The sequence below is a fragment of the Leucopleurus acutus genome (assembly GCF_964270905.1).
Source record: "Leucopleurus acutus genome assembly, chromosome: X".
Taxonomy (NCBI): domain Eukaryota; kingdom Metazoa; phylum Chordata; class Mammalia; order Artiodactyla; family Delphinidae; genus Leucopleurus; species Leucopleurus acutus.
The window spans coordinates 65,446,853-65,468,053 of NC_139148.1; the positions used below are offsets into that span (position 1 = coordinate 65,446,853).

General features: G+C 37.1%; 1 protein-coding gene and 1 pseudogene across 2 annotated transcripts in view; one reads left to right on the top strand and one right to left on the bottom strand.

Annotated features, from left to right (window-relative positions):
* Window positions 1-21,201, bottom strand: part of MAGT1 (magnesium transporter 1) — a 47,776-nt gene that overhangs the window by 22,203 nt on the left and 4,372 nt on the right. Inside the window, exons 2-3 of the mRNA XM_082865337.1 lie at window positions 9,077-9,246; window positions 6,425-6,542 (exon numbers count right to left, since the gene is read on the bottom strand). Coding sequence (XP_082721463.1) covers window positions 6,425-6,542; window positions 9,077-9,246 — 288 coding nt within the window. The remainder of the gene's footprint in view (window positions 1-6,424; window positions 6,543-9,076; window positions 9,247-21,201) is intronic.
* Window positions 3,742-4,846, top strand: LOC309978010 (general transcription factor IIE subunit 2-like; annotated as a pseudogene). Its single transcript has one exon. The product of its transcript is annotated as a general transcription factor IIE subunit 2-like (transcript).

The following is a 21,201-nucleotide window of genomic DNA, read 5'->3' on the forward strand; positions in this document are numbered from 1 at the left end:
TAAAGTCCTTTAACTCCAACCCAGGAGTGTCATGTCATCTGTGAGCATCTATGAAACTGTGGCAGGGTCACTTGTTAGCTTGCAAGTAGAATAAAACCTCAAGACCCTTCATAGTTCTTGATACCCTGAAGTAAAAAATAAAATTTAATTTTGTTTAAATTAAGGTTTCCCAAATTTTATTTTCCCCCAAGTTTTCTTATTAATACCCTCTAGAAAAAAACCTCTAGGAACTGTTACGGCAGGCAATATCGAGAGAGTATTATATGGATGGTAAGTTCAAATGAAAGAAGATGAAGGCCTTGGAAGTAAAGGATGATGGATGTTGTAGAAAAAGAGGAATGACAAAGAAGTGTCACCAATGATACAGAACCCAAGAGGACTGGGTTTGAGTGGAAGTGGGAGAGACAGGAGTATTATTTGGGACATAATGAATTTTTGGATTGGGAAGTCATTCATATAAAGGTGTACAACAAGAAGTTATACGCAAATCTTTCCTTTCCTGTTTTATACAATTGTTGAGTAAAATATGTCCAAATATATGAGTTAGACAGATTTATAAACAGACAAAACTCAATCTATGTCCTTGAATCTACTGATTGCATCTATGTCCCCTTATACGCAAAGGGGAAAGAACTACTACAGGGCTTCCCTGGTGGCGCAGTGGTTAAGAATCTGCCTGCCAAGGCAGGGGACATGGGTTCGAGCTCTGGTCTGGGAAGATCCCACATGCCGCGGAGCAACTAAGCCCGTGCACCGCAACTACTGAGCCTGCACTCTAGAGCCCACGAGCCACAACTACGGAGCCCACAAGCCACAACTACTGAAGCCCACGCGCCTAGAGCCTGTGCTCCGCAACAAGAAAAGCCACCGCAATGAGAAGCCCATGTACCGCAACGAAGAGTCGCCCCCGCTCGCCACAACCAGAGAAAGCCCACGTGTAGCAACAAAAACCCAACACAGCCAAAAATAAATTAAAAAAAAAAAACTAGTACAGATGCTGAAGTTAAAAATACAGTTGAAAGTTATGATTTCCAGTTCTGCATGTAAGAAGCTTGGAAGTCGCTACTCTATCATATTAACAAGTAAAAACCTGAAAAAACTGAAAAGCAGACAACTCTTCTGGGATTCCCTAAGAGAGAGGAAGACACAGGGCAAACGACTGCCCCCAAGATTGGAGAGACAGACAGGCAAATACAGGGAGTCACGGCTTATCTGAGCAGAGACCAACAAGTGGAAACCGCCTCAGGAACATTGCCAGAGTAGGAAAACCTGATCTGTAACTGACAAATTACTGGAGGCTCAGTGTGGACAACTCTGAGAGTTAAAAACTCCAAAAGCACACAGTTTTGGGGAGGGGGGTAAAAATATTGTGAGATTTACCTCCAGGAGCTTGACTAGGTTCCCACAGTAAATACTGGAGAAAAATCACCTCATGCTACTGTCAGGGTGAGGGGAAAATAAAACATTTTGAAATACCCCAAAGAACTCTGCTCTTCTTAACAAGGTCTGTCCTCAGAGGAAACTAGTTAACCACAGCCTAACCTGCTGGGGTATTATCAGAGCCTAACTGACCTGGAAGAAGGGAAATACCGAACTCTAGTTCACTCCAGCCATCCTGTCCTCTAAGAGGGGAGGAAAAAAACTGAGAAACTCTTGTGAAGCTCACAGTCCAGAGGCATATGCTCACTAAAAGACTGAGATCTAATTATAGGACTATAAAACATCCCTCTCCCCTCACACCACATTACTAAAGGCCACTTTACAGCAGTTCCTTTCATCTAGTACATCATGTCTGGCTATGAAGAAAAAAATTACAAGGGATATCAAAAGTCAAAAAAACACAATTTGAAGAAACAGAGCAAGTATCAGAACCAGACTTGGAAGGGATGTTGGAATTATCATACCAGGAATTTTAAACAAAACTGACTAATATACTAATATCTCTAATGGATAAAGTAGACAACATGCAAAAACAGATGGTTAATGTAAGCAGAGAGATGGAAATCCTAAAAAGAACCAAAAAGAAATGTTGGTGATGAAAACCACTGTAACAGAAATGAAGAATGCCTTTAATGGACTTAGTACACTGGACATGTCTGAGGAATCTCTGAGCTAGAAGATCTATCAATAGAATCCTCAAAAACTGAAAAGCAAAGAGAACAAAGACAAAAAAAAAGGAAACTAAAACAGAACAGAATATCCAAGGACTGTGGGCCAATTACAAAAGGTGTAACATACACATAATGGGAATACCAGAAGAAAGAGAAAGGAATAGAAGAAATATTTAATGACTGAGAATAACCCAAAATAACGTCAGACTCCAAATCACAGATCCAGGAAGCTCTAAGAACATGAAGCAGGATGAATGCCAATAAAACTATGCCCAGGCATATAATTTAACTCAAATAAACCAAAGATAAAAAAAAAGCTCTGGGGCTTCCCTGGTGGCGCAGTGGTTGAGAATCTGCCTACTAATGCAGGGGACACGGGTTTGAGCCCTGGTCTGGGAGGATCCCACATGCCGCGGAGCAACTAGGCCCGTGAGCCACAACTACTGAGCCTGCGCGTCTGGAGCCTGTGCTCCGCAACAAGAGAGGCCGCGATAGTGAGAGGCCCGCGCACCGCGATGAAGAGTGGCCCCCGCTTGCCACAACTAGAGAAAGCCCTCGCACAGAAACGAAGACCCAACACAACAAAAATAAATAAATAAGCTAATTAACTCCTACCCCCAACATCTAAAAAAAAAAAAAAAAACTCTGAAAGAAGTCAGAGGAATCTCTCTTCCTCTTACCTATAGAGGAAGAGATATAAGAATTACATCCAATGTTTCTTCAGAAACCATGCAAACAAGAAGAGAGCGGAGTGAAATATTTAAAGTGTTGAGAGGAAAAAACAACACCAACTTAGAGAATCCTGTACCCTGTGAAATTATTCTTCAAAAGTGAAGGAGAAATAAAGACTTTTTCAGACAAAGAAAAATTGAGGGAATTCCAGGCAGGAAATGTTAAAAGAAGTTCTTTAGAGAAAAGGAAAATAAGGTAGGTTGGAAACTTGGATCTACATATATTAAGGGAGGGACTGAAGAGGGAATAAGTGAAGGTAAAATAAAAACTTTTGTTTTTCTTATTCTTAATTAATCTAACACATAACAGTTTGTTCAAAATAACACCAGCAATATATTCAATTGTGTGTGTGTGTATGTGCCTATATATAAGTGAAATGAATGACAGAAATGATACAAGGGATGAAAGGGGGGATTAGGATTATTTTGTTACTATAAGGTATTCTTGATACCCATGAAGTGGTATAGTGTTATTTGAAAGTGGGCTTTAATTAGCTGTAAATGTATTCTGCCAACTCTAGGGCAACAACTAAGAAAAGCAAAAAAAAAAAAGTATAACTAATATACTAAAAAAGGAGAGAAAAATGGAATCATATAAAATGATCAATTAAAGCCACAAAAGGCAGAAAAAGATTGGAAGACAAAAATAGGAACAAAGGGCAAAAAACGGAAAACACTCATGAATATGGCAGATGGTAATCCAACTATATCAATAATAAACTTGAATATCAATGGTCTAAATGCACCAATTAAAAGATAGAAATTGTTAGAGTGGTTCAAAAAACAAGACCCAAGTATATGTTGTCTTCAAGAAACCCACATTAAAATAGACACATATATAGATTAAAAGTAAATAGATGGAGGAAACATACCATGCTGTATCTTCTGAGTCATTATGATCATCATCAAAGAAGAAGAAAGCAAAGCTAGAACATGGAGGATCATCAAGCTCTAAACACAATTCTGATCATAGCAATGGATCATTTAACTCGAAAGTTCTATCAGAACACTCTGGATATAAGTTTGGCGTTCTTGCTAAGATTTTGAATTACATGAAAACATGGCATTAGCAACGAGATACACATCCTCTTACTAAAATTTTGGATGAAACACAACATTTAGATATTGGACTCAAGCAGAAACAACGGCTAATGACTGAGGCAATAGTCAGTAATCCCAAAACTGAAGTAATAGATGGAAAGTATGCCTTCAAGCCCAAGTACAACTTGAAAGATAAGAAGGTCCTACTTAGGCTCTTAAATAAGCATGATCAGCAAGGCTTAGGAGGAATTCTTTTAGAAGACATTGGGGAAGGACTGCCCAATTCCCAGAAAGCAGTTAAGGATTCAGGGAACCAGATACCATTTGTAAACCTTCCTGATAAGAAGAAAATTCTTTTCTTCAATGATAAGAGCTGTCAGTTTTCTGTGGATGAGAAGTTTCAGAAACTGTGAAGGAGTGTCACCGTGGATTCAATGGATGAGGAGAAAACTGAAGAATATCTAAAGTGACAGGGTATTTCTTCCATGCAGGAATCTGGACCAAAGAAAGTGGCCCCTATTCAGAGAAAGAAAAAGCCTGCTTCACAGAAAAAGCAATGGTTTAAGCCTCACAATGAGCACTTGGCCTGGGTGCTGAAGGACTACTCTGACATCGCTCCTGGCAAGTAGTGAACAGTTTTGTCTGAGAGCAAAGAGTTACAAAGTCAAGATCTTCGTTGTTGATGCTGGGATCTGAAGACTGACTGTCTTCCCATTCTAGTTCTTAGGACCAAGGAGAGGAGCAGTTCAGTTTACAGAACTAGTGCAAATTACCATACTCGAAGCTTATTTTCATTAATGCGCTAATGAGAATGTGATGTCCCCGTTAACCTCCTGTTACTTCTTGGGGGAAAGGCAGTCAGCATGGCATGCAGGTGTCTTTGCTATTTATCTCTACTTCTAAGTGGTTCCTGGTTCCATTTTCCCTCTTTTATTACCTTAGAACAAGTTTGCTGATAGTCTTGAATGCAATATTTGTTTATTTCAAAAGAACATATTTATAATAAAATCATTGTAGAAGGAAAAAAAAGTAACTGGAAGAAATATACGATGCTAACACTAATCAAAAGAAAGCAAGAGTAGTTATATTCATTTCAGATAGAGCAGACTTCAAAACAAGGAAAGATATTAGGGATAAAAAAGGGCATTACGTGATGAAAAAGGGGTCAATTCTCCAAGAAGAGATACAATCCTTAACATGTATGTGCCTAACAACATAGTGTCAAACTATGTGAGGCAAAAACTAATAGAACTGCAAGAAGAAATAGATAAATCTACTATCGTAGTTGGAGACTTCAAGACCCAATGGACAGATCCAGCAGGCAAAAAATCAGTAAGGACATAGCTGAACTCAATAACACCATCTAAACAACTGGATATAACTGACATCTGTAGACTTCATCCAAAACAACAGAATTTGCCAAGCAAGACCACATTCTGGGCCATAAAACACACCATAACAAATTTAAAGAACAGAAATCACACAATGTCTGCCCTCAGACCACAATGGAATTAAACTGGACACCAATAACAGAAAGATAACTGGAAAATTCCAAAATACATGGAAACCAAACAGCACAATTCTAATTAACACATAGGTCAAAGAAGAAATCTCAAGAAAACTTAAAAAGTATTTTGAATTAAATGAAAATGGAAACAGAACTTATCCAAATCTGTGGAATACAGCAAAAGCAATGGTTACAGGGAGATTTACAACACTGAATGCATATACGGCAAAAAAAGAAAGGTCTAAACTCAATAATTTAAGTTTCCATCTTAGGAAACCAACAAAAGAGCAAATTAAATCCAAAGGTAAATGAAGAGAAATAATAAAAATTAGAGAAGAAAGTAATGAAACTGAAGGTAGAAAAGCAATAGAGAAAAATCAATGAAACCAAAAGCTTGTTCTTTGAAAAGATCAGTAAAATCAATAAGCCTCTAGGCCAAGCTAACTAAGAAAAAAGAGAGAAGACACAAATTACTAATATCAGAAATGAAAGAGGGGGGACTTCCTTGGTGGCACAGTGGCTAAGAATCCACCTGCCAATGCAGGGGACACGGGTTCAAGCCCTGGTCCGGGAAGATCCCACATGCCACGGAGCAACTAAGCCCGTGTGCCACAACTACTCTAGAGCCTGTGAGCCACAACTACTGGAGCCCACGTGCTTAGAGCCCGTGCTCTGCAACAAAAGAAGCCACCGCAATGAGAAGCCCATGCACTGCAACGAAGACCCAACACAGCCAGAAATAAATAAATAAATACATTTATTTTAAAAAAAATAAAGTGGTAATTTTTTATATTTTACCACAATAAAAAATACATAAAAGTTACTTGATTTCTACCCAATTTCCATATTCTAATAGGCTAGTATTGACCACTACATTTCATGTTTAGCTTAAGTTTAGCTTTTATCTCATTAACTACTCTAGATCTTAGGTAAGACAAATCTTATTTAACTTCTTGCAGCCATTGAAATAAAGGTATTCCATATTAGCCATATGTTATCTATTTCTATTTAATAGAATAAACCAAATAGCTTACCATCTGAAATACATCAGAGCCTTCATCAAAATCCACCATAGCAAAAAATATCCTGTTGGTAAATGCACTGGAATATCGCCAGGAGTTTGCCAGGATCTGGAATTCTTCATCAGCTTGCCTGGATGCAATCGGATTTGTGAAGATAACATATAAAACATTTTTTAAAGCAATCTAATGCAAGTCAGGCTCTGCTGACAGGGTTAGGACAAACCTTGGAAAACACTGCCAACTGTTTTGGCATAAGAGAAGCCTTATACCAAGTGTTGGGGATTTCACCATGAAGTAGTGATTACTTGACTCTGCTTCATACTTTGTGCCTACTCCTTATCTCAAAGTTCCTTCAACATTCGCTGGAAGAAAGTCTAACTAGATTGTTTCTATACCAATTTTTAATACCCTAAATTACTTCTAAGAGTTCAAAGACAAGGTTGAAGTACTTCCCAGAGAAATTAGACTATAATATTAATCTATTTAAGAAATCTAAAGTACAAAACGCTACTTAGTAAGAATACAGTCTGATGAATTATTACAGTGAAAAAGAAGAAGAATCTAAGGAATTGAGATTAATTGAAACCTCAGGCCATATTTTACTTTTCCCTGATCTCCCATATGCTTTCAGTTTCTAAGATCTGACAATTTTTCATTTCTGATTATCTTTTAACTCTATCCTTCCCCATTTATTTTCATTGTTATCATCTAAAGTCAGATCCTTAATATCTGAAATTAGAACATTAAAACTCTAACTCTACTTTCTCCTCCTCCAATCCTTCTTACATTGCAATATATATCAGTCTTCCTAAATGACTACTTTCCTGATACTCCTCCTCGTCTCAGAAACCATTGTTGCTTTTCTATTACCTTCAGAACAGTCTCCAAGCTCTTTCACTGGTTATTCAAAGTTCTTTATCATCTATTTCCAAATAATGCATCTAGCTTTTACATAGCCTTACTACAACTCAACCTCAAACAGGATCTCTTAATTCCAGCACTTTATGCCTATCTCTGTACCCTTGCACACATCATTGCTTCTAATCAGAATATCCTACTGCTATGTAAATCTGATCCATCTGTCTAGCCCTAGTACAAGTCCTATCTTCTCCATTAGGCCAACCCTAACCACTCCTCTTATATGTCCTTCCTGAAATTTTATAGCATTTATTATGTACACAATTCATTTGGTACTTAATCATAAATTGTCTTATATTGCCAGCTAAATTTTCATATGTGGAACTGATTTCCCTAGCCGGATGATAAGGATAGCATATCTTTCTTATACTTTTCATCCTGATGGCACCAAATATATAGTATTACACACATCGCTGTTGCTTAGTTTTAATTATTTGAATGAGTTTAGGAAAATGTGCTAATTTACAATTTGGTCTTGTAAAAAGTAAGACAGTATTAAAAACTTTAGTTATTAAGAACTCCATTAATTTGCATTTAATACAGAATTATGAAGGACTTTGTTCATTCCCTGACATTTTTGTATACTCATGATTGCTAGTGAGTAAACTGACTGAATTATAGAGTAATTCCAGAGTTTAAGTTTATTCACAGTTAATATCTACTATTGTTTTTCCTTCTTCTACTTACTTTTAATTTATACTCAGCATAACAGCCATCCCTAAAAAAAAAAAAAAGCACTCTGGTACCAAATCCCTTGACTATCTCCTACCTCTGAGGAGAAAATCCTTTAAAAAGAGTTAGAAAGGCTTGGGGTAGCATAACACACTATTCTGAAAGAAGGCTGTCTATTCCTTCACATGGGCTCAGGCTATCAGAATTTGGAAAGCCTCCAAGATTTTACTAAATTAGTTTTTCACAGGGTAACTTTGTCGTTTCATTTAAAGTGAATTCCCAGATCACAATACTGATCTAAAAATATAAGTAAATAAACAACAAAAAGCAAAAGCGATTTTATTTTTTAGTATCCACTATTTTTAATTATCTATAGTTCTTTTGTTTAAAGAAATGTCTTTTTTCCTAAGATCATTCAGAAATAGTAAAATAAAATCAACAAACCATTGTTTGATGAAATTTTAAGTGAGATTAGTCTCGATTTCTAAGGTTTAAAATTACTACAAAATAATCTAGAAAAAAGAAACACCTCTAAATCATGCATCTTTGTTTTCTAAAAAAGTTCTCTTGTAATTCCAAATTTTGGATGTAGCCACCATTATTGCATTAATAAATATCTATAGCTTTGGGTAGACCAGTTAACATATTGGAACCTGTTTCTTCCAAAAATGAGAGAATATTTGCTTTATGTACCTTCTGGAGTTGTTGTGATAAAACAAGAGTATGAAGTTGAAAGCACACACAAATAATAAAACACTACATCAATGCTATTGACACGCATTTATATAAGTTGATACCAATTTATAAGATGATTGTTAGATTTTTTTTATGTTATTTCTAGGATGGTTACCATGAAACTTTATCCTTGCTCTTTGTCCCTCCCCCAATAATATGGACCATCAAGAAAAGACTATAAAAGAGTAGTACTATTATGTGTTACTACAGACACTCTAAGTAACGTATATACATTAATTGTTTATGTACCCACTGAACTAATTTCATTCTTCTGGGGTTGAGATATGGTTAAAATCTTATGAGTTATTTAATTTTTAAAGTGTAGTTGAAAGTTCATACTTGCACACGACACATTGTCTATGAAGTTGGAGAGCAGTGAACATGACAATAACGGAGTAGTTTCTCGGTGGGGCTTTAACAAGGCGACGGAACTTGTCTCCATTCATTCTTATTACAGGCCTTTTATTGGTCCATTCCATCAGCTGACTAACCTTTTCAGATAACACCATCTAAAAAAAAGACAAAGACAGCATGCCATTAATACTCTCAACTTGGCATTTAAAATTTCTTTTAGCTAGATAACTTACTTAAAACCAAGACTAATAAGCAGAGGTACATAAAAAATGTGAAAGAACTAAAAATTAAATTTAGTACTTGTGCCTGATGATAATTATTCTTAAAATTACATTATTTCATGATGAGATTTAAATGTATATTGCAATACTACATTTTTTGTGAATTACTTATTTCTTAATAAATAAGATAAAATCAAAAAACCTTTCATTGGCTAAAGATTCCAAAGAAAGTGAGAAAAGCCACTCTACCTGATTTTAAGGTTTATTATATAGCTACATAAAAGGATAGATACATATAGATCAATGGAACAGAAACAAGAGCCAGAAACAGACCTACACAAGTATAGCTAACTGATATTTCACAAAGGTGCAAAATCAACTCAGTACAGAAAGGACGGCCTTTTCAATAAATGGTGCTGAAGCAACTGGACATCCATAGTCAAAAATACGAACCTCAAACTAAACTTCACACCTTATACAAAAATTAATTAAAGGGGTTTCCCTGGTGGTGCAGTGGTTAAGAATCCGCCTACCAATGCAGGGGACACGGGTTCGAGCCCTGGTCCGGGAAGATCCCACATACCGAGGAGCAACTAACCCCGTGTGCCACAACTACTGAGCTTGCACTCTAGAGCCCACGAGCCACAACTACTGAGCTTGCCTGCCACAACTTCTGAAGCCCTCGTGCCTAAAGCCTGTGCTCCACAACAAGAGAAAGCCACCACAATGAGAAGCCGGCTCACCGCAACAAAGAGTAGCCCCTGCTCGCCACAACTAGAGATAAAGCCTGCACAAAGCAACGAAGACCCAACACAGCCAAAAATACATACATAAAATAAAATAAATAAATTTATTTTAAAAATTAATTAAAAATGGATCACATACCTAAATGTAAAAATGAAAACTATTTAAAAATTAGGAAAAAAATATGGGAGAAAATGTTCAGGATCAAGGGGTAGGCAAAGAGTTCTTAGACCTGACACCAAAAGCATGATTCATAAAAAAGAAAAAAAAAAGGTAAACTGGACCTCATCAAAATTAAAAACTTTTGCTCTGTGAAAGACCCTGTTATGAGGATGTGAAGACAAGCTACAGAGTGGGAGAAAATATTTACAAACCACACATCTAAAAAGGATTAGTAGCTAGAATATATTTTTTAAAACTATCAAAACTCAACAGTAAAACAAACAAAATAGGCAAGACATGAAAAGATTTCATCGAAGATGATCTACTGATGACAAAGAAACACACAAAAAGATGTTCAACATCATCAGCCGTTACAGAAATGCAAATTAAGAGCACAATGAGCTATCACTACACACCCGTTACTAAAACAAAATATAGCGACAGTACCAAATTCTGGCGAGGACGTAGAGAAACTGGGTCTCTCATACATTTTTGGTGGGAATGTACCATGGTACAGTCACTCCGGAAAACAGTTTGGCAGTTTCTTTAAAAAATTAAGCAAGCAGGGCTTCCCTGGTGGCGCAGTGGTTGAGAGTCCGCCTGCCGATGAAGGGGACACGGGTTCGTGCCCCAGTCCGGGAAGATCCTACATGCCGCGGAGCAGCTGGGCCCTTGAGCCATGGCCGCTGAGCCTGCGTGTCCGGAGCCTGTGCTCCGCAACAGGAGAGGCCACAACAGTGAGAGGCCCGCGTACCGCAAAACAAAACAAAACAAAACAAAACAAAAAAACAAAAAAAAAAATTAAGCAAGCACCATTGTAAAGCAATTATACTCCAACAAAGATGTTAAAAAAATTAAGTAAGTAAAATATACACTAACCATACAATCCAGCAACTGCACTCCCAAACATTTAACTCGGAGAAATGAAAATTTACGTCTACACAAAGAAAGAGCTACATTTTGTTTGTTTCTTTTTAAAAGCCAGTCATCAATGAGGCAATGGAAGAGAAGCATGGTTAGTCAATGAGAATTTCAGTTTGAAATAAACGCAATCATATTCATTTATCCTTCCCCTCACCTCTACCCTTATGTTCAAACTTTGCAAGAGTAGTAAGAAGATGGGAAAAGATAAAAAAAAAGAAGTGCAGAAGAATCTCAATGCAGAGTTAATGCTAATTTATGGTTTTGTTCTTCTTTACAGGGATATGTTTGTAAAGGGCTGGGAAATCATGGAGTGGTTCACTATTCAGAAGCATTTGACCAATTACATTTCCCATTACTTACACTGAAGTTTGGCCAGGGCACTGGCATTCAAACTTTAAAAATAGTTCCTTCTCATTAAATTCAATCATCAAAGAACAGATGTTAGGATGTGCCTTTTCAGTTGGGAAGTGGATCAGGAACCTAATAGAAAGATAGCACTCTTTGAAAGATAGGTGTCAGTAATGCAAATGAGTTGCCTCAGACTTAGGCTAAGAAAAATAATCCCTGGAACCAATAAGAATGGCTTCTGTGGCTTTAGTCATCCCAACAAAATTCTCAAAGAATGCACGTCTAGTGGGTTTAGTGGGTTTTAATTGAATGACCCTAAATGGTTTTCCTAGGTGGTCAAGGAACCAGGACACAAGCATATTAATCCCCCCACCCCTGCTAGATGTTTCACAACACTTTTTACCTGTGTTATAGCACTTATCATTCTAAGACAATTTGGTATCTGTTTCCTTCTCTAGATTATTAGCTACTAGAGAGCAGACACACATAGTACTTTACCATATAGTAGGCATTCAGTTAGTGTGTACTGAATTTCTATTTAAAAGAACCCAGCTGGGAATGGACTCACTTGCATCATCAACATATAAGGAAAAAAAGATGATTACACACATAAACACTTAATAGAAATGGGATTTTTTTTAATTTCAGGAAGGCAACAATAACATGGATTCTAAAAATGCATGATTTACCTTTAAAGCATGCTTGAATTCAGGCAATACTGAAAAAAATTTTACTTCCTGAGTACACTTCTATGAACAATAGAGAAAGATGGCATAAAAAATAGTTTTGTAGCAGATATAAAGTAATTCCAGTAAGAGCCACAAAATGAATATGCTACACATGGAAAAATGAATATAGTCTCTAATAAGCCCACAGAGAAATATATACACTCGCAGAAGACTGGTATAACAAATAATTAACAAGACTTGTGGAACAATGAATGATAGGAAACAGGTTGTTGGGGGAGGGATAAATTAGGAATTTGGGATTAACATATACACAGTACTATATATAAAATAGATAACCAACAAGGACCTACTGTATAGCACAGGGAACTATACTCAATATTTTGTAATAACCTACAAGGGAAAAGAATCTGAAAAAGAATACATATGTGTATAACTGAATCACTGTGCTGTACATCTAAAACTAACACAACATTGTACATCAACTATACTTCAATTTTAAAAAAAAGGAAACAGGTTGGTGGTAAAGGCAGTGGAAGAGAGTGAACTAGAAGGCAGATAGGACAAGGAACAAGGGGTGGAGGCTAGTTCATCTTTAGTCGTAGAATTAGTTACCAAAAATTGTCAAGAATAGGGATATTTGATTTAAAATAAGGCTGCATAAATTAAACTCAGTTTTTCTAAAAAATGAATTCTTATTATTTGATACAGACTTAATGATCCTCTTGGCTAAGAGAACAATATTAGTTCACAGAAAATATGCATTCTATATTCTAAAGCAGTCATTAATTCTGTTATATTTTCAAATTAAATTTGACAGTTACCAGCAAATTCAAACATAATTTGCCTATTTTATTCACCATGGCTACAGATACTATTTCGGGCTCTTTTAGAAAAAAAAATGTAAAGCAGTAACAGGTATAGTTTCAAATAGTCTATCTCTATTCAAGCACATAGATATATGATCATTCCAATAAAACAAATGTATGTGCTTTGAATTAGTGGTAAACATGTGGAGTCTTCTTAAACAAAGTCTTGAATAGGTCTATGTAAAAAATGTATTATATTCCTCTTCTTGTTTATTAACAGACTGGAAAGACCAGATTTCTGGCTCTACAATCCCCAAATAACTTATCAAGTAGAAGAAATTAGTTCAAAGGAATTACAAATTCTCTTTAAAGCTCTTATAAATGGGATTATTACCTCAAAAGACTGCTTATTACCGAGGCAATTAATTAGGTTACTTTCTCAGTTCATTTTTTTAAAAATGAACTAGTTTTAAACTTTTACAATAAAAGTACATGAACATAGCTTGGGACATGATAATTAGAAGCTATAATCCTTATTCACAATGACCTAATCTTTTAACATTTTAATATATATTAAAGTAAGCCCATCTTGATTTTATGGAGAAAATAGCAGTTACTATTTGGAATGCTTAGTACGTATGTGTCAGGCAGCAACTTCTCTCCTTATAGAATGAGTATTTAATTCAATCCTCAGAACAACACTATGAGGTTAAATACTCTATTTTTAGTTCATTTAAATGTTGAGTAAACAGGATCAGAGAGGTTAAGCAACTTGGCCAAAGTGCCATAGTAAGACACAGAGCTAGGATTCAAACAGATCATTCTAAACCAAGGTTTCTCAGCAGCAGGGTAACTGACATCTTGGGCCAGATAATTCTTTTGTGGGGAGCTGTCCTGCACATTGCATGTTGAGCAGCATCCCTGACCTCTACCTATTAGATGCCAGTAGCATCACCAGCTGGCAATAACCGAAAATGTCTCCAGACATTGCCAGATAACCCTTGGGAAGTAAAATTCCCCACTCCCTCTTGAGAACCACTGTTCTAAACTGAAAAGGATTTTCACAGTCTGATTTAAGCTTTTATAATCTTATTATGTATTCAAAACTATTTTTATTAATTACCGATCGGAACACAATGTAAAAGAAAGACTTGGTGATAAAGTAAATCAAAACTTCCCAGAGCAAGCCCTTAGCATAATGGATAATACACTTACTAGGTCCATGTTTCTCAAAGTGTGGCTAGTATAAAGGAGCCTGTTAAAAGTGCAGACTTCTAGGTTTCATCCTCCAGTAAATTTGATTCAGTAGATCTACATAAGCCTTACTCAAAGGATGCTGATTAGCAGGGTTAGCTGATAAAAAAGACCAAGCAGCATGCCTGAGTGAGCCACATACTGTCTCCAATACCCAAAACTGTCCAATAAGGTGCTGGGTTTCCTGTTTGGTTTGGTGGGCCAAAGAGACAGCCGTTTTTCCATGACCACAACAGGAATTGAGCATTATAAATCCATTCCCTTAGTCCCAAGGAACTTTGCTTGGTGAGCAGGCCCTTGGATTTCGTCGGGTTTATCAGCTACTGCTCCTGGCTACCTCTGTAGTATGAGAGCACCACCACCAAGGTCATTGAGGCTGAGGCTTTTACTTGCCAACAAGGCATCATCCATATAGTGAAAGCTTTAAACATGGAAGGGTAGAGGAACTTATGCTAAATCCTGACTCACCAACTGGTAGCAAATGGCACGGGACCTTAGGTACCCCTAGAGAATACTATAAACATATATAGGAGACCTTGCTACCTGAAAATGAACTGACCTTGATCCTCAAATATCAGTAAGATGGCACAGAAGGTGTTAGTGATGTCTAAGACTGCATACCACTTGTCATCAGTCTGTGTAATAGATTCAGTTGCAGTCGCAATGTCTGGAACAGCCTGGGCTATGGGAAAAACAATTGAAATCAGTTGGTAATAATCTGCTATAAGGCTTCAGTTCCTGTTAGTCTTTTTTCACTGGCCATTGAGGGCTGTTGTTGTGAGATACTGCATCACTTACCACCTCTGATGCCTTTAAATCTTTAATCAAGGCTGTGATTTCCCTTTCTCTTCCTGGGGGGCTCTTTAGCTTCTGGTGGATTCCAGGAATACGGAATTTTAACATGTACCCCAAGTGATTCCTTTTTTAAAAATTTATTTATTTTATTTATTTATTTTTGGCTGCATTGGGTCTTTGTTGCTGTGCGCAGGCTTTCCCTAGTTGTGGTGAGCGGGGGCCACGTGCATGGGCTTCTCATCGCGGTGGCTTCTCTTGCTGCGGAGCACGGGTTCTAGGTGCACGGACTTCAGTAGTCGTGGTGCGCGGGCTCAGTAGTTGTGGCTCGCAGGCTCTAGAGCGCAGGCTCGGTAGTTGTGGCACACAGGCTTAGTTACTCCACGACTCGTGGGATCTTCCCGGATCAGGGATCAAACCCATGTCCCCTGCGTTGGTAGGTGGATTCTTAACCACTGCACCACCAGGGGAGTTCCCCAAGTGATTCTTTATACACTGAAGTTTGAGTACTACTGCTCTACATTTTAATTCTTATGGGTAAGGACTACGTCTTATATAATTTCTATGCAATTACACAGGGAAATTAAATAAACATTAAGCAATTCAAATTATACACAACAGGAAAAAATACACCATTCCTAAAAATAAACCACCACCTGATCTTCCTGAAATGGTTGAAGAATGTGATATATTCTAGATAACTCAAATATAACACCTTATCTAGGAATAAACCTACCTAAGGAGACAAAAGACCTGTAAGCGGAAAATTATAAGACACTGATGAAAGAAATTAAAGATGACACAAATAGATGGAGAGATATACCATGTTCTTGGATTGGAAGAATCAACATTGTGAAATTGACTCTAATACCCAAAGCAATCTACAGATTCAATGCAATCCCTATCAAACTACCACTGGCATTTTTCACAGAACTAGAACAAAAAAATTCACAATTTTATGGAAACGCAAAAGACCCCAAATAGTCAGAGCAATCTTGAGAAAGAAAAACGGAGCTGGAGGAATCAGGCTCCCTGACTTCAGACTATACTACAAAGCTACAGTAATCAAGACAGTATGGCACTGGCACAAAAACAGAAATATAGATCAATGCAACAGGATAGAAAGCCCAGAGATAAACCCATGCACATATGGTCACCTTATCTTTGATAAAGGAGGCAAGAATATACAGTGGAGAAAAGACAGCCTCTTAAATAAGTGGTGCTGGGAAAATTGGACAGCTACATGGAAAAGTGTGAAATTAGAACACTCCCTAACACCATACACCAAAATAAGCTCAAAATGGATTAAAGACCTAAATGTAAGGCCAGACACTATCAAACTCTTAGAGGAAAACATAGGCAGAACACTCTATGACATAAATCACAGCAAGATCCTTTTTGACTCACCTCCTAGAGAAATGGAAATAAAAACAAAAGTAAACAAATGGGACTTAATAAAACTTAAAAGCTTTTGCACAGCAAAGGAAACCATAAAGAAGAACAAAAGACAACCCTCAGAATGGGAGAAAATATTTGCAAATGAAGTAACTGACAAAGGATTAATCTCCAGAATTTACAAGCAGCTCATGCAGCTCAATATGAAAAAAACAAACAACCCAATCCAAAACTGGGCAGAAGACCTAAATAGACATTTCTCCAAAGAAGATATACAGATTGCCAACAAACACATGAAAGAATGCTCAACATCATTAATCATTAGAGAAATGCAAATCAAAACTACAATGAGATATCATCTCACACCCGTCAGAATGGCCATCATCAAAGAATCTAGAAACAATAAATGCTGGAGAGGGTGTGGAGAAAAGGGAACCCTCTTGCACTGTTGGTGGGAATGTAAATTGATACAGCCACTATGGAGAACAGTACAGAGGTTCCTTAAAAAACTAAAAATAGAACTACCATATGACCCAGCAATCTCACTACTGGGCATATACCCTGAGAAAACCATAATTCAAGAAGAGTCATGTACCACAATGTTCATTGCAGCACTATTTACAATAGTCAGGACATGTAAGCAACCTAAGTGTCCATCAACAGATGAATGGATAAAGAAGATGTGGCACATATATACAATGGAATATTACTCAGCCATAAAAAAGAAACAAAATTGAGTTATTTGTACTGAGGTGGATGGACCTAGAGTCTGTCATACAAAGTAAGTCAGAAAGAGAAAAACAAATACCATATGCTAACACATATATATGAAATCTAAGGGAAAAAGAAAGGTCATGAAGAACCTAGGGGCAAGACGGGAATAAAGACACAGACCTACTAGAGAATGGACTTGAAGATATGGGGAGGGGGAAGGGTAAGCTGGGACAAAGTGAGAGAGTGGCATGGACATATATACACTATGAAACGTAAAATAGATAGCTAGTGGGAAACAGCCACATAGCACAGGGAGATCAGCTCGGTGCTTTGTGACACCTAGAGGAGTGGGATAGGGAGGGTGGGAGGGTGGGAGATGCAAGGGGGAAGAGATATGGGAACATATGTATATGTATAACTGATTCACTTTGTTATAAAGCAGAAACTAACACACCATTGTAAAGCAATTATACTCCAATAAAGATGTTAAATATATATATATATATAAAACACCTTAATAATTCCTAGACACTTCTTTCACTAGTCTTCTTTTGTCTCTTCTGTTATATGATTTTATAAAGGAATTTCTCTTTTTTCACATTTGAGTTAAAAGTTTTCTTGATCGGAGTAAATCGCTAGTACTGAAGAACCTTCTTCCTTAGGATGCCTCTTATTCGTTGTCAAGAGCCCATTGTTTGGGTACTGAAAGCTATGCCTTAGAAATAAAAATTTTGTTTCTCTATAGGCTCTACACTAAGTCCCACTATTCACTCTCTAAATATTCCTTTATCTTCCAAAGTCATAACCTTCAAAAGTAAAGGATTAATATATCACCTGTGACCTTCAGGCCCTTCTATTTACTATTTAATACTTTAAAGTTGTTAGTAGAAAAGATATTTTCCAGGGACTATAGTACATAAAGGTAGGAGGTTTATCAAGTGAGCTCAACTCAAAAAAGTAATTGATTTGGAAACAACTCCTACTGCAAATACTTTTTCCACTACAGTTTTAAAAAACATTTGAGAAAATATACCCATCCAGTCTTAAAATTTGCACTGGATATATTTATTTAAAACAAAATAAAAGTTTACTATGAAAAAACATTAAATTTATAAGCAAAGACTTTCACAATCAATTGATATCTCCCCTTCTTGGAGTACATTACTCTACTTTCAACTATTTAAATAAAACAAAAAGAAGAGTAATAATATTCACAATTAAAATATAATGCTTACCAACAAAGTTAAGTAAGCTTAAAGTCTTTCTCTTCTCTTGAAGCATTTAAATTATTATGGCCACAAAATAATCCCACTAACAGGAAGTCAATTAATATCTCTAATTCTGTTAGTAATAATCAAGTACGATGAAAATTTTAGGACTACAAGGGATTAAGAGGACCAAGAAAGTGCAGTAACACAACACTGCACTAATTTAACTTTATTCTACTTGCTTGCATAATATGTATCCCAATTAGCTCTAGCAAAATAGATTAAGCCTTAACAACTACAAATTTTCCTATTATCACTAAATATCACTCAGCAAAGATAGCATATAGCAGTCAGTGGTCCCCAATCTTTTCGGCACCGGGGACTGGTTTCGTGGAACAGTTTTTCCATGGACGGGGTGGCGGGGGATGGTTTCGGGATGATTTAAGTGCATTACATTTATTGTGCACTTTATTTCTATTATTATTACATTGTAATATATAATGAAATAATTATACAGCTCACCATAATGCAGAATCAGTGGGAGCCCTGAGCTTGTTTTCCCTTGCCACTCACTGATAGGGTTTTGATATGAGTTTGCAAGCAATTGATTTATTATGGTCTCCGTACAGTCAAAGCTCTCTGCTAATGATAATCTGTATTTGCAGAGCATCAACGCCTCAGCTCCACCTCAGATCATCAGGCATTAGATTCTCATAAGGTGTGCGCAACCTAGCTCCCTTGCATGCGCGGTTCACAGTAGGGTTCGCACTCCTATGAGAATCTAATGCCCCCGCTGATCTGACAGGAGGTGGAGCTCTGGCGGTAATGCGAGCAATCAGGAGCGGCTGTATTTCGCTCGCCCGCCCGGCGGCCCGCCGCTCAGCCCCTGCTGTGAGTCCCGGTTCCTAACAGGCCACGGACCGGTACCAGTCTGTGGCCCGGGGGTTGGGGACCCCTGGTATATAGGAATCCACTATAATTTAAATCTAAATTCTGATGCTGCCATTAAGATTACTTTTGAATTTCAGAAGTAATAAAGCTAAGCATCAACAGTCTGAATTCCTCTAAAATGCACCTCCCTTTCCCCCAAAACTTATTTCATTATATCTGTGTTCTAGACCATCAGGGTTTATTCATAAAAATTCTTGATATTTTTAGCTTTCTTAATAATCCACTAGCCTACAAATGTTAGTTTAAAAAATTCCTGGTTAAGGAATAAATTTTCAACTCCATCCTTAAATTACAAGTGAGACTGAACAGACCTGGAAACATAATTGGCAGATAATGACTGAAGGAGAAAGACAGTGAACAGAGAAGAGAGTATCTGTACTCCTTAAATGCTATCTGCTCCATTCTCAGTTCACATACTTCTTGCACAGGGCTAAAATATACCACTGTCCCCTCTCCTTGATGTTTATTTTTGGAGGATGTCTCAATTTGTTTGTTTTGCAATGCTACTGAGCCTTTTGTTCTTGGTAATAAGGTATTTTCTAAGTAATTGCTGGGGTTTTGCGCATGTGATACTTTCATGCATCACTTCTCAAAGCAATGTCAAAGAATACAGAAGTTTTTTCCAATAATTGCCTGCCTTGTCAAAATATGCAGATAATTTTATTTTCTGAATAAGCTTCATAAAAACAATATAAAAAGATCAATTGAAAAATATTTTATACTGCAGAGGAACACAAGCTTATTTTATTTTCTATCAATAATATTCATCTAATGTCTTCTACATACCAGGTACTGCATTAGGCACTTTACAGCCCTCATCTCCTTTAATTCTCACAATACAAAAGAAGATAGGCATTTTCCCATTCTACTGATAAGGAAAATGAGACTCAGAGTAACTTGCTAAAGATCACTTGGGTTGCATTAACATACATGATCTTTAAAATTTTACACAATTTTTTGAAAACTGAGCAAACGGGAGGAAAACTATCTGCCACCCTAGCATTATTAAGACCATTTTTTAATGTTTCAGTATGCTTTGTGCATTCATTCTTTTCCAGGGAATTCCCTGGCTGTCTGGTGGTTTGGACTCAGGGCTTTCACTCACAGGGCCCAGGTTCGATCCCTGGTCAGGGAACTAATATCCCACAAGCCACACAGTGTGGCCAAAGAAAAGAAAAAAAATGACACTCTTTTCCATATTCCATATTATTTTTCTATTACAGATTCCCAGAAGTAGATCAAGAAATATGGATAATTTTTTACAAGTGAAGAATTGTCAATTATTATTTTTTTTAAATATTTATTTTCGCTGTACCGTGTCTTAGTTGCAGCATGCAGGATCTTCCTTGCATCATGTGGGATCTTTAGTTGTGGCATGCGGACTCTTAGTTGCGGCATGCATGCGGGATCTAGTTCCCCGACCAGGGATCGAACTCAGGTCCCCTCCATTGGGAGCTCAGAGTCTTACCCACTGGACCACCAGGGAAGTCTTGAGATATGGATAATTTTGTCAAAGACCATGCCTTTTCATTTTTATCATGCTGCCTCCCTAAAATGACACCAGTTGCAAGAATAAGCAACTTTCTTTCTACCAGAGGGGGAAATAATTCACCATAAAAATAAAATAAGTCACTGCAAAATAAGACTTTGTGGCCTAGCAGAGAGCATACGATTTGGAGTCAGACAAGGGGTAGAATCCCAGCTCAGCCTCTACAGCTGTGCTTCTTTAGGCAAACCCCCAACGTCTCTCTTGCTCAGTGTCAGTTTCCTCACCTTTCAAAAAGGGCTAATACTCTGCAGGGTTATTGTGAGGATTAGAGATAATGCATGTAAACCATAGTGCACGACATGTAGAAGGCATTGAATAAATATTAGAGAATAAGTCAATGTTCCAGTGAAAAC